The 15194-nt window shown below is 30.8% G+C and overlaps 1 protein-coding gene across 3 annotated transcripts in view; it reads left to right on the forward strand.

The window, feature by feature from the left end:
- Positions 1 to 1686: 1686 nt before the first annotated feature.
- The window catches only part of LOC119601311 (mitogen-activated protein kinase-binding protein 1), an 81661-nt gene continuing 68153 nt past the window's right edge, over positions 1687 to 15194 (forward strand). For 2 of the 3 annotated variants that reach the window (XM_037952150.1, XM_037952152.1), the window contains exon 1: positions 1687 to 3095. In XM_037952150.1, the coding sequence (XP_037808078.1) occupies positions 3030 to 3095 (66 nt within the window). In that variant the 5' untranslated portion in view covers positions 1687 to 3029. The remainder of the gene's footprint in view (positions 3096 to 15194) is intronic. The other variant, XM_037952151.1, reaches the window with a different exon arrangement.

Consider the following 15194-nt stretch of genomic DNA (forward strand, 5'->3'; position numbering starts at 1 on the left):
GCTCAGTCGTATGTTGCAATACTTTTTAAAATCTATAGAAGTGTTTGGGTTTTGCCTTATAGTCCAGATTATGTCCCGTCCGAATACAATTTGTTTCGGTCGATGCTAAATGCTTTCTCTGAGATACTCTTCACTTGAGAACAGGGTATGAGAAATTGGCTTGATTCGCTCTTCGCTCAGAAGGGAAAAGATGAGCAGCACTTTAGGTCGCAATACATAAGTTGCCAGAAAGGTAGGAAAAGACTATCACTAGTTACTACTATGAATACAAATAAAAGCTACATATTTAGAAATCCCAATTTTTAATTCATAAAGTTAAAGAAATCGTGGCTAGGAATTTGCTAAGACTCTGTCATCATTAGTCAATCCTTGACGCGACAACTATACAAATATACATACTTTATCAGGATAATTGCCCTCGCGGAATTACGGATTATGATACATAGACTTCGAGGAAGCAGCTCTGATAGAATTTCCAACTAGCGATGATTGGCTTTATCCGCTGGCCTGTTTGGTTGGTGTGCAGTTTTCACTGACGGGTCCATATCAACATAATCGGTCCTTCAGACTCCCTAGGAATCTGCAAAGACTCTACGAGTCTTCGTTAGTCAAACCTTCGCGCGACAACCATACAAACATTCTGTACGAATCCGGGTAATTCCCAGATTATTATATAACGAATATAAACTTCGCGGAAGCATCTCTGATTGGATTTCCAACCAGGGATGATTGGCCTGTATCCGATGGACTGTTTGGCAGTTTTCACTGACCGGTTCAAGATGGATAGAGGCACGGGTTCCGGTGTGTATATCGCTGATATCAACAGAAAATGGTCCTTCAGACTTCGTGACGAATTTAGTGTCTTCCAAGCAGAGTCCTGGAATAGTAGATTGGATAGCAAAGTTTCAAAGGCCCTATGGCAAAAACTTTATATGGGGGCTACTAAGGATTCTAATAGGAATGCTAATGGGGCATTGCTCAGTTATTACCTTTGTCAGTAAGTGGGACAACAATATACCGGACTATTGCAGACTATGCGAAGATGACCAGGAAGTAGAGTCGATCGAGCGTATAATTTGATAATCTCAGGCTGATATGGCTAGGGAATATGTTCCACAACGAAATTGTTTTGTCAAGGGAATCAGTTACTTCTTCGACTGGGCTTTATAGGGGGACAAAGATTTTTTCTCTCATCTCTTTATTCCTTAGGGTACTGACTTGTGTATTCCCTTGGAATTGACCTGTTTCCATTTATCTATCCTTTTACCTGTCATCTTCTTTCTTTCTGGTTTTCTTGTAGTGGTTTTGTTTCTCTGTCTTTGAATCTTCACTCTTTGAAGGGAATCACAATGTAGCTTATGACCTCCGAGTAGATGCATCTTTTTATGGTACATAACCCTTCTAAAATTAAACCTAAAGAACATTTTTTGTGTAAAAAGAGAAAATATAATCAAAATTTTTCAATTTATTTAAAAATAAAGAATATTTTCAAATTTTTATTCATATTATCCCACTGTACTTCGATTAGTTGGTGGTTATTGTGTGTGGTGTTAGAGCATGATTTTGTTGGCTGCTTGGGATTTGTATTTTTTTTTTTTTTTTTTTTTTCTTTATAATTTTTATTTCTGATTTGTGTTTTTTTTTTGCTCCCCAGCTTAAGCATTTAACATATAGAGAATGTTAAGACAATCAGTTTGATTTGAGCCGTGTTAATAAACGTATCTTTAAGATGCGAGACAATAACAAAATAACAACAGCGACCAAGACGACGACAACTAAACAAGTGTAAATTACAAATAAATTCAGAAGAAAAAAAACAACTTGGTCACTTTTTTTATACAATACGGTTTCAGTTTTATTTTGGTTTTGTTTTTTTAAAAACAACGAGCGATTTTAACGAGTTATTTTTAATATATTGTAACTAAATAAAATCCTAATAAAAAAAATAAATAAATACGGATACAAAAAAAAGTATCTAACGAATACGTGTTTAAGAATATAATATAAAAAAAATCTATAGAATTAAATTAACGAATTTAAAAAAGCGGTAGTTAAGCAGCACAAACAAGTGTCAAAATTTTTATAATAAAAATAAATAAAATAGAGGAAGTTTGTTTAAGTTATAAATCAAAGAAAAAAGTGTATTTTAAAAATTAATAAAATTTAAAAAAAAGTATCTATAAGTTAAAGCTACACACTTACTCATTTAACAACGTATTTAACTTAAAGATTTTTTTATTACTAAAAACAACTTTGTGGTGGTGTTTAACAGCAACAACAACAACAATAACAACAGCAACAATTTGTAAACAACAAAATAAGTTTTAAGTAACAGCAGCAACAACAAGAAGAAGAAAAAAAATTGCTATAAATTATTTTCTGATCTTATGACCTTGACTCCAAAGTCTGTCAGAGAAACAGCACAACAAAAAAAAAACAGAAAATAACATAAAACTTTGTTATAAAAAAAATATACAAAATATATTTAAATATTTCTTATAAAAAATAAAAGAAAAAAACATCATTTATTTAAAAAAAAAACAAAACAAGTTAGTTGAAAAAAAAAATAACGAATGTTTGACTCAACAATTAAGGAAACCCAGTCCAGTCATCAAACTTCGTTTTAAAAGAAATAATAATTTTAAAATAAGAGAAAAAAAGTCAAGACAAGTGAGACTTAGTTTATGTCAAATGAAATCATTTTCAACTAAATTTTAAATTCTTTGAATAGAAGGCGTTTTTCTCCCCCTTCCCTTACTCTCTTAATCAAAACAATTCTTCTATAAAGTGCCATATAAATTTTTTTTTATTAAAAAAAAAAAAATTATCAAAATATTTAATTTTAATTAAAAAAAGTAAATAATTTTTTAATTACAAAAAGTCAAATAAATAAAACAAAACGCATTTGTTTACAATTTTGTGTTTGTCATGCAATTTGAGTGAATTTAAATTTTCTTTTTATTTTTGTTAATTTTATTAATTTTTTTGTTTTAATGAAAAAATCATTATAAATTTTTATAAATTTGAAAATGTTCGCTCCCCGTAATTCATCACCAGTTGCCATGTATGGCAAAGAGGAAGTAGCTGCTTATGAGGTAAAATAATGTCTTCTAATTTGTTCTTTACAAATATCTAAAGCATTTTATAATCAAAGATTTATAATAATATTTTTTGTAATAAACAAATATTTTCTGAAATCTGAGATTTTAATTACCAAACAAATATTGTTTCAAAATTATTACGGTCAGTTTTTTTTAAGAAATCTTACTGACTCATTTGATACCAAATTAGTCATTGTTCCCTAAATCTAAATGAAAATGATCTTAATTCCGATAAACAATAACAATTTTTGCGAAACTTTTAATCTTTTTCTTCAGTGATAATGACAATTTAGTACTTTTACGTTCATAAATAAGACTATAGTCTTGTCTATAGTCCAGACTATAGTGTTGTCTATAGTCCAGACTATAGTCTTTTATATAGTCAGATTATAGTATTGTCTATAGTTCAGATCATAGTCTTGTTTATATTCCAGGCTATTGTCTTGTCTATAGCTCAGAATATAGTCTTGTCTATAGTCCAGCCTAAAGTCTTGTCTATAGTTCAGACTATAGTCTTGTCTATAGTCCAGACTATAGTCTTGTCTATAGTCCAGACTATAGTCTTGTCTATAGTCTTGTCTATAGTCCAGACTATACTCTTGTCTATAGTCCAGACCTTAGTCTTGTCTATAGTCCAGACTATAGTCTTGTCTATAGTCCAGACTATAGTCTTGTCTATAGTCCAGACTATAGTCTTGTCTATAGTCCAGACTATAGTCTTGTCTATAGTCCAGACTATAGTCTTGTCTATAGTCCAGACTATAGTCTTGTCTATAGTCCAGGACTATAGTCTTGTCTATAGTCCAGACTATAGTCTTGTCTATAGTCCAGACTATAGTCTTGTCTATAGTCCAGACTATAGTCTTGTCTATAGTCCAGACTATAGTCTTGTCCCTATAGTCCAGACTATAGTCTTGTCTATAGTCCAGACTATAGTCTTGTCTATAGTCCAGACTATAGTCTTGTCTATAGTCCAGACTATAGTCTTGTCTATAGTCCAGACTATAGTCTTGTCTATAGTCCAGACTATAGTCTTGTCTATAGTCCAGACTATAGTCTTGTCTATAGTCCAGACTATAGTGTTGTCTATAGTCCAGGCTATAGTATTGTCTATAGTCCAGACTATAGTCTTGTCTATAGTCCAGACTATAGTCTTGTCTATAGTCCAGACTATAGTCTTGTCTATAGTCCAGACTATAGTCTTGTCTATAGTCCAGGACTATAGTCTTGTCTATAGTCCAGACTATAGTTTGTCTATAGTCCAGACTATAGTCTTGTCTATAGTCCAGACTATAGTCTTGTCTATAGTCCAGACTATAGTCTTGTCTATAGTCCAGACTATAGTCTTGTCTATAGTCCAGACTATAGTCTTGTCTATAGTCCAGACTATAGTCTTGTCTATAGTCCAGACTATAGTCTTGGTCTATAGTCCAGACTATAGTCTTGTCTATAGTCCAGACTATAGTCTTGTCTATAGTCCAGACTATAGTTCTTGTCTATAGTCCAGCTATAGTCTTGTCTATAGTCCAGACTATAGTCTTGTCTATAGTCCAGACTATAGTCTTGTCTATAGTCCAGACTATAGTCTTTGTCTATAGGTCCAGACTATAGTCTGTCTATAGTCCATACTATAGTCTTGTCTATAGTCCATACTATAGTCTTATCTATAGTCTTATCTATAGTCTTATTTATAGTCCAGACTATAGTCTTGTCTATAGTCCAGAGTATAGTCTTATGCCAGACATATTTATGTCTATATTATGTCTAAAGCCCAGATTATAGTCTTGTCTATAGTCCAAACTATAGTCTTGTCTATAGTACAGACTATAGTCTTGTCTATAGTCCAGACTATAGTGTTGGCAATAGTCCAGACTATAGTCTTGTCTATAGTCCAGACTATGTAATGTTCTCTTTAGTCCAGCCTATAGTCAAGACTATATTTAGTCCAGCGTATAGTCAAGACTATAGTCTTGTCTTTAGTTCACACTGTAGTCTTGTCTATAGCACAGACAGTAGTCTTGTCCCTAGCCCAGATAATAGTTTTGTCTATAGTGCAGACAATAGTCCTGTCTAAAGTCCAGACATTAGTCTTGTATTCATTGTCTATTATCTGGTCTATAAAACTAAAGTGTGGGAGGGATGATATGGTCAATTCAGGCAGATTATTATAGTATTGATAATTAGATTTTTATTCTTGTAAAACTTTTTATATTGATTCGAATCACCCGTTATAAACGTCATTTTCTGAAGGGGACCTGAATCCTGGCTCGATGTTTAACTATTTGTACAACTAATTTTTACAGAAATTCACCACAATTGCTACCTTTATAACGTGTTTATGATTATTTAAATTGTATTCCGGATGACAATAGGGGCTAGGAGAAATCATGGACCGATTTTTTGGAGATTTTCAATGTCAAACATTTCTGATCAATAACAATAATTATGGGAAATTTGATCTCCTTTAGCTCTTCTCCAATCACAGGCGGCAGTCCGTCATACATAGTTAGATTTTACATACCTGTGACAATAAGGAACGGCTACAAAAAGTTCTGACCCGATTTCTGTAAAAAATGGACGTAATATGGGGTTGAGTATAAAGATTAAAGAAAAGGGTCTAATAACAATTTTTTAAACTGTTATGGCCTTATTCATAATGAAAAACGAGCTGCTAATTATCTTCCTGCTAACTTTTTTGTGTGTAAATTCCCATTAGGGTTAGATAGCAGATCGTTAGTTAGTAGTTTGTTTTTTTGTTATTATGAATAAGACCATTAATGATTAATGCGTTTAGTCTAATATTTCATGACACACATTTAATCACAATTTAAGACAAATGTTTAACTAATGTTCAAAAACTTATGTGATAGTAAGAAATGTCAAATACTAATTATATTCAACTTTAGACTTTGCTAAATAAACGTTTTTCTTTAATAAATAAAGTTTTGTTTGAATAAAGTTAAATATATAAAATGTATATTTTTGTGAACATACTTTAACAAAAATTTGGAATTAATTAAAATCATAGAATAGTTTAGAGATCTTCAACTTAACATTAATTTTAATATTACATTTCTCATTACAAAATATTCCATGTTACGACAAACTTTTGGGAAAAACTTTATTTTTTATATTTAAATTACTTATAACATATATTTCAGCAATTAATGTAATTTTTCCTCTCCATTTTACGTTTTATCTTTATATGTTAAGTTATATGCAGAAACTTTTAACACATTTTTTTATATAATAGATTTTCATTGAAAATGTTGTTGACTTCCTAATTTGTAATCTTTAAATCTTAATTATATGTTAAAGTGAAATTTCTTTAGTTTTTACCATAAAATCCAGCCGTTTTTAGTTTATTACATTTCCCAGATACTTTTTTATATATTTAAGCTAAATGTATATGATGTACTCATGTATGTATGTTTTAACTAGTTTAAATCTTTAAATCTAAATTGTGTTAAATCTTTAAGCTTAATCTCGTACTTATTACTTTTTTATGCTACAAATACGAGTATGAGTTTAAAGAGTGTGAAAAAAGTCATGATAAATGAAATGTTTAAAAATGTTAAATATGTTTTCCTATGAATTTTGGTATGAATTACAAATGAAATTTATTCAGACATATTAAATTTAAATTAAATATGATTTTCATAATGTATATGAAAATGAGAGATATGAATTTAATACATACATTTATGAGTTTTTTTTTTTTTTTAAATATAAGTTTGGATATTTTGCTACCCAGCGAACATGGAGAACTAAATTACTTTTAAGAATTAAATATCATTTAAGAATTTCGACTTTCTTCACAATAAGGGAAGTTATTATATACTTAATACACTTGGCAGATTAATAAATTTAAAATTGAATAAGATTGATATATGAGAATTGTTTGCTGGGCAAAAGAACAAACATGTATTATAGTTTTATGTTAAAAGCTCGGCAGACATACTGTGAGATGGACATTTTAAGCGTTTGTAGTATGTGTTAATGTAAATTGTTAGACATGTTAATTTTTCCCACTCTTTTCCCTTTTACACGGCCATAAACCATTTTATATGGTTTTCGTTTTAAAAAATAAATCCAACGAAATGTATATTTGTTTGACTAGAGTTTTTATTTCGAGACTATTTTCATTGCCTGGATTCAAGTATTTTTTATAGTATATAGTATATAGAACTGAACTAGAACTGAACTATAACTAGAACTGAACTAGAACTGAACTAGAACTGAACTAGAACTGAACTAGAACTGAACTAGAACTGAACTAGAACTGAACTAGAACTGAACTAGAACTGAACTAGAACTGAACTAGAACTGAACTAGAACTGAACTAGAACTGAACTAGAACTGAACTAGAACTGAACTAGAACTGAACTAGAACTGAACTAGAACTGAACTAGAACTGAACTAGAACTGAACTAGAACTGAACTAGAACTGAACTAGAACTGAACTAGAACTGAACTAGAACTGAACTAGAACTGAACTAGAACTGAACTAGAACTGAACTAGAACTGAACTAGAACTGAACTAGAACTGAACTAGAACTGAAGTAGAACTCAACTAGAACTGAACTAGAACTGATCTAGAACTGAACTAGAACTGAACTAGAACTGAACTAGAACTGAACTAGAACTGAACTAGAACTGAACTAGAACTGAACTAGAACTGAACTGGAACTGAACTGGAACTGAACTGGAACTGAACTAGAACTGAACTGGAACTGAACTAGAACTGAACTAGAACTGAACTAGAACTGAACTAGAACTGAACTAGAACTGAACTAGAACTGAACTAGAACTGAACTAGAACTGAACTAGAACTGAACTAGAACTGAACTAGAACTGAACTAGAACTGAACTAGAACTGAACTAGAACTGAACTAGAACTGAACTAGAACTGAAACTAGAACTGAACTAGAACTGAACTAGAACTGAACTAGAACTGAACTAGAACTGAACTAGAAATGAACTAGAACTGAACTAGAACTGAACTAGAACTGAACTACTGAACTAGAACTGCTGAACTAGAACTGAACTAGAACTGCAACTAGACTGAAACTAGAACTGACTAGAACTGAACTAGAACTGAACTAGAATGAACTAGAACTGAACTAGAACTGAACTAGAACTGACTAGAATGAACTAGAACGAACTAGAACTGAAATAGAACTGAACTAGAACTGAACTAGACTGAACTGAACTGAACTAGAACTGAACTAGAACTGAACTAGAACTGAACTAGAACTGAACTAGAAACTGAACTAGAACTGAACTAGAACTGAACTAGAACTGAACTAGAACTTAGAACTGAACTAGAACTGAACTAGAACTAGAACTGAACTAGAACTGAACTAGAACTGAACTAGAACTGAACTAGAACTGAACTGAACTAGAACTGAACTAGAACTAGAACTGAACTAGAACTGAACTAGATCTGAACTAGAACTGAACTAGATCTGTACTAGAACCGAACTAGAACTGAACTAGATCTGTACTGGAACTAAACTAGATCTGAACATTATCGAAAATTCTGGAAATTTATAAAAAATTTATAAATAAAGAACTTAAGGAATTATTGATTTCTTGGAATTATTTTTACCCGGGAAAAGTCGATATTAAAACCCTAAATGATACAGATTTGCTTTAATAACTACAACTGTGTGTGTGTGTCATTTTTGGCGAAATGTATAAAAGATTATGAATTAAAAAAAAAAAGAGTTTTGCCTATTTGCATTTTAATTTATTTCTTTTCCAAAAATTGTAAGAAATTTAAATATTTATTCAGTTACTGCCACTTAATATGTGTCAATTGTATTTTCCTTTGAAAAAATTTCAACAGTTAAGTTTTGTTTGAAAAATGTGGTAAAACCTTTCAAAATTAAAAGAAATTGTTAAATTTGAATTAAAGTTAAAGTTATGTTTATAACAATATATAGTTTTATTATAGCAGAAATTGGGACTCTTAATAATAAATGAAACTTTATCTACAGCAGTTGTATTAAAAAGTGTCAATATTATGTTTTTTTAGTCATTAAGTTCTGAAATCATTAAAATGTTTAAATAGCTTTTTTTTGACAGTAAGCAAATAAATTAATTAAATATTTATTCTTTCTGTTTCTTTGCAGGTATGTCTTGTTGTAGTTTTCTAAATAAATATTAATTTTGGTGCTAAAAAACAAATTTGTAAGTTTTCATAATTATTTATTTTATTTGAGTCACGTTATAGGGAATTTTTAATAACGCTTACCAGTGACATATGGCGTAGCATATTAAGCTGATTTTGAAACGGAGCTTCTAGAGGTCTTTTAACCCACATACAAAATTTGTAACACCAACAAAACGCAAATTGGTGATTGATATTGAAAACACATAGATTTTTAAAGAGAAATTGTCAAAATCTGAAGACGAGAATTTCATGTGAAAATTTTATAAATTTTTTCTATACAAAATTTTTAAATATAATTTGTTGATAACTCTATTAGTCGTTGAGACCATAGATCTAAGATTTAATTTCTTTAATATAACTTTGTCTAAAATTATCATATTTAGCGCCATTAATACTTATTAACTTCACAGTTTGAAGGTTAGTGTCATTGAAAGCTTATGCAGATGTAAAAAATCACACATTTTTTTAAATTTTAAAATACCAAATCTTCGATAAAGTCACGCTGATACAGGAAATCATTGATACTTAATTTGTCAACAAACGCCCAATAGAAGAAGATAGATTAGAAGCAAACAAAAACAAGTAAGAGTGCTATATTCGGCTGTGCCGAATCTTATATACCCACCATCAAATCATATGTCTTAAATTTCAAGTGAATTTCGAAAAATGGACCTATCTATACTATATAAATCGATGTTTTTGCTACCACAATTTTAAACATTTATTGGATTTTTTTAAACTGATTTATCAATATATAAATAGTAATATAGTCAGGGTGATGGTAATACTTATTTTATCATATTTAATACATTTTTTTAATGATTTGATTTCCTGTAAATTTACTTATGGTAAATTTTGGATCCTTCTAAATTTCTACATTTTTGCATTCAATAAAACTAGTTTTGTCGAATATCAATGCTTTCTAAGCCTTATATGAAGGTTTTAATCCAATATGACTCGATGGTCATAACATTTGACAAAAAGATTTTAGGTCCCATAAAACTAGTTCATGACGAATTTTATCGTCATGATCCTCTTAATATTTGGCAGAGAGATTTTAGTTTCTATAAAACATGTTTATGTCAATTTCGTTGATATACTGGCATTTTGAAGCAAACTATGAACTTTAAAGTAATTTTCTGAGAGTAACCTTATATGGGGGGCATGGTCAATTATGAGCAGATATCCAAAAAATTTGGCAGGGAGATATTTGTTCTCCGAAACTTGTTTACGTCGTTTTTCGTTGCTTTGCTATAATTTTGTAGCAAATTATGAGCGTTATAGTCAATTTATGAGGGACCTTATATCGGGGATGGGGTCGCTTATGAACCGATCCTCATAAAATTTCGCAGAGAAATTTTAGTTCTTTTAAAACTTGTTTATGTTGACTTTCGTGATTTAGTGGTATTTTTAAGAAAGTTATGAACTTTAAAGTAATTTTCCGAGGGGAACCTTTTATGGGGATATTTCGTTGCATTGCTATTATTTTGAAGCTAGTTATGAGCGTTATAGTCGTTTTCTGAGAGGGACCTTGTGGGGGGGGTAGGGTCAATTATGAACCGATTCTCATAAAATTTGGTAGGGAGATTTTGGTACAAAAAAAACTTGTTTATGTGGAATTAATTGACATACTGCTGTTTTTAAACCAGGTATGACTGTTTACATCGTTTTTCGGGGGGCCACTTGTATGAGGACTATGCCAAAACATGGACCGATATTGCCCATTTTCAATACCAAACAAACCTTACCTATATAGAAAATATTTGTGGAAAAGGTCAACCCTCTAGATATTTCGTTCGGACTCTATTATGTTTTCAACAGTCGGACGGACGGACATGGCTAGATCGTCTTAGAATTTAATAAGGACACAGAATATATATACTTTTGTGGCTCTATGACCAATATTTCGATGTGTTACAAACGGAATGACAAAAACAATATACCCCCCATCTTTTTTGATGGTGGGTATAAAAACAAAATGCACGTTTAAATCTCTAAAATACTTGTATTTGTTAGCAACTTTGTTATTCCATTTGTTAAAAAATTACTTATTTGTTATTTAAAATTTATTATAATTTTATGCAAATTTTTATGTTGTTATCAACAGACCTCTCATACTAAAACCTAAAACAAATCAACCAAAAAAAAAAAAAAAAAACAAATAAAAATTCAAAACTGTTTCTAAACAGCTACAGTTTTAAACTTAATTTGTTAGAAATTAATAAATAATATTAAACAAAAATTAATTCTACAATTTTAAGGCGGCTCATTAAAAACAGTTTAAAACTAAATTAATTTTTTGTGAATATTTCAAAATTCCTATTAACTCGTAAATGAAATCACTCATTAAATATTCTACATTCTCCAACATGCCCATGGTGCAGATTAATTTTTTTCATCGATAAACCACAAAATGTAAAAAATAGAATTCAAAAGTATTTCTTAAATTATTATTAAGCCACAGTAAATATTTACTTGTTTATTTGTTTATATTTATATTTTTATAAAAATGAAGTCATAGTTGTTTTATGTTTTTTTTTCTATCTCTACATTATATTTTTCTAATATTATTAGACTTATACTCGCTATAAAGTACAATGAACAGCAATATTTTTTTGTTAGAGTTAGAGAATGAAACGACAAAACTGCAGTTTTATTCGATACAAAATCATTGTTAATAAGACAGGAGCGTAGATGACTAAATTGTTTAGATATTTAAAAAAAAATAAGAGAAATATTCCAACAACTTTCTAATTTGGACATTTGTGAATGTTCATAAAGGCATGTGCCACGCCCCCTATTGCCATTCTGCCATATTTTCCCTAAATTGTTCATATTGATATCAATGTTTCCCGTACAAAGTTTGAGCATTCTATCTGTAATCGTTTCCCAGATATACGTTTTTTTTAAATTTAATTCATGTGGGATATGTCACGCCCCCTATTTCTAATCCTTTAATATACTAACCAATGGATGTCAAAGCTGTTCCTGCAAATTTGAGTATTCTACCTCCAATAGTTTTCTTCGATATATCAATTTTTATATTTAGTTCATATAAAAAGTGCCACGCCCCTATTGCCCCAAAGTTCTTCATATAGATTTCAATGTTGCCCCGTGCAAAATTTGAGAATTCTTGCACTAATAGTTGCCCTGATAAGTTAATTTTTGTACATATTTAATTCCTATGGGAAGTGCCACGCCCCTTATTTTGAGTCCACACATTTTGTCTTAAATATTCATATTGATACTAAAGCAGCTCCGACAAAATTTTCGGACTGTATGTGTTATATTTGTATGCCCTTCACCTTCGTGAGAAGGGTATATATAAGTTTGTCATTCCGTTTTTAATTTCCACAACCGATACTATAAAGTAGATATATTTTGGATTCTTATAGATAGCGAAGTCAATTAAACCATGTCTGTCTGTCTGTGTGTCTGTTGAAATCAATATTCTGAAGACCCCAGATATCTTTAGAATCCAAATCTTCAATAATTCTGCTTTCGAGATGTTCCTATTAAAATCAGCAAAATCCGTCCGTAAATAATGGAGATATGAGCATAAATCCGAAACAACCTCTGAAAATTTCATCAAAAAAGCCATATTTACAAAAAATCGACAACAACATTGCATTTTAGGAAAAAAAAACTTATGTTTGCAAGTGTGGTCCTACTATAATTCCTTCCAGACATATAGGAAGATTCTTTGAAGTAATCTCGTTAGTAATCTCAGATCGCTATTATTGAGCTCTAACAGCTTCTGGGATTTTCCTGTTTTATAAAACGCTTTATTTTCTAAGCCCTGGTATTGCCTCCCATTAGCGAAAAGAAGGGCCGATAAATAGGCGACGAACGTCTGGCCAGGCTATTTGCCCTTTCATTGCCAGGGTGACTCTCATTGCCAGGTATCCAACATAAAGTCTTTTTTGATGTGTCTATCTAATTCATTCAGAGAAGTCAAGCAGTTTATTACAAAATCCAACCTAACCTCATACAATAAGGTCTTGAGTGATAAATATTCTAAATCCCCTGATTCGTCTCATCATACACTCTCACACAGTTCTGCTTGAAAGATTGAAGTATAGTTTTCCAGGGGTAAATGCTCGCTCCCAGTTTCACCATCATCTCTGTGATCAAGTCTATGAACCAAACTTGATCAGCATTTTCTTGCCATCAAGTTTATTCAGTCCATTTATAGCTGTTGGTATCTACCGTTTGTAACACAGAAAATATTGGTCGTAGACCAACAATTTATATTTAATCCGGATCCTTATTAGAGTCTATGACGATCTAGCCGTATCCGCCGTCTATTTCAAAACACGATAGTTCCTAAACAAAGAAGATAAAGGGCTGAAATTTGTTACAATATGTATTCTCAGTTGATAAACACTTTTCAGTATGTTAATGGGAAATATCGGGCCATGATTCACCTAGTCCTTCTTCAAATGACCCCTCGAAATATTGTTATATTCACTAGAAATTATACTCTGGGGTATGGCGAACATGGGCCATGTTTGACTTATGCCTCTATATAAGGTCCCCCATATGTAAGAAAAATACTGAAATATTCATCCCTGACTAAAGAAGCCCGTATAGTGACGAAATTCGACATAAAGAATGTTTATTTATATGAATCAAATCTGAATCAAACTTTACCAAATTCAATTAGGATCGGTCCATAATGACCTTAGCCCCATTTCGTAACCAAAAATCAGTTAATTGTCTATAAGGTCTTTTAAAAATCTTGGTATTTACATAAAATTCTACAAAAGTTATTTATTTTAAGAAATTAAATTTGTATAAAACTCTAAAAATGTCGGTCCATAATTGACTCAGCCTTTATGCTTTTTTCCGAATTCACTATGACACCATACAGGATTGATGGTGGATTTATGAGATAGCACTATTACTTATTTAGTCTAAAGCTGAATTTCAGAAGAAGTTCAAATATGGCCTATCGCTTGACCGATTCACACTGGAGCAAATGTCAAAATAAAGGAAACAAATCTGTTATTTTTAAAACAGTTAGCACGATTTCATTGAAATTACACATGCCTAGAGAGCGTGCTTTGAGTTTAAGTTTCAAATTTGGACTTCATTAACATATCCGGGTCGGGTCCAGAGGTCTCAAAGAGTTTCTCCATCCCATTTTATATGTTTTATATCGATTTAAAAGATTTCACTATATATGATAATTATATTTCCCTTTGAAAACGCATATTTTAGATGAATAAGAAAATCCGGTTTTTATATAAATCTCCCGCTCTACAAGAACGCAGCCTGGGATGGCATGTTTCCTGATCTGGATTGTCTCACAACTGTGTCACCAACGAATATTATCAAATTTGTGAAAAGTATCGAATGGTTCTATTAAGACTATATAATTAAAACACCGCCCTCTCGAGTTTCCTCTAAGGAACAGCAACCCACAAAGCGATATTAAGTGATCTAGTATATATTCTAACCAAATGTTTAGAATAGAAGGTCACTATATATATTAATATTTCGAATTATAGGATTTCAATGCCTGAAAATGCTGTTGTATAGATAATGAATGACTGAGCTGAGTTTGACAAATTTAATTGACATGTCAAAACCAGACCTAAATAAATTCCATATACGATCACAAGTGACGTCAATTAAAAATGGGCGTGGTTGGATTTATTTGCAAAGCACATTTTACTTATTTTTTTGAGATTTTATTATACAAACAAGTGTAGAGATTTTTTTAAATCAATTTTCATCTATAGAAAGAAAAATTAAATTTCTTCTTTAAAATAAAAGGTGTGACAAATTAACTTTGTTTTTTTTTTTTGCATTAATGTTTTTTAATTACAAACAAAGCATAAAATTTTAATTATTTTATAGTGTCATGCAATCTGTTAAATTTTATAAATTAATTTCTATTTTTTCCTCTC

This window comes from Lucilia sericata, unplaced genomic scaffold (assembly GCF_015586225.1).
Source record: "Lucilia sericata isolate MDLA Ls3-8-SP2 unplaced genomic scaffold, ASM1558622v1 Contig000154F_arrow, whole genome shotgun sequence".
NCBI lineage: Eukaryota > Metazoa > Arthropoda > Insecta > Diptera > Calliphoridae > Lucilia > Lucilia sericata.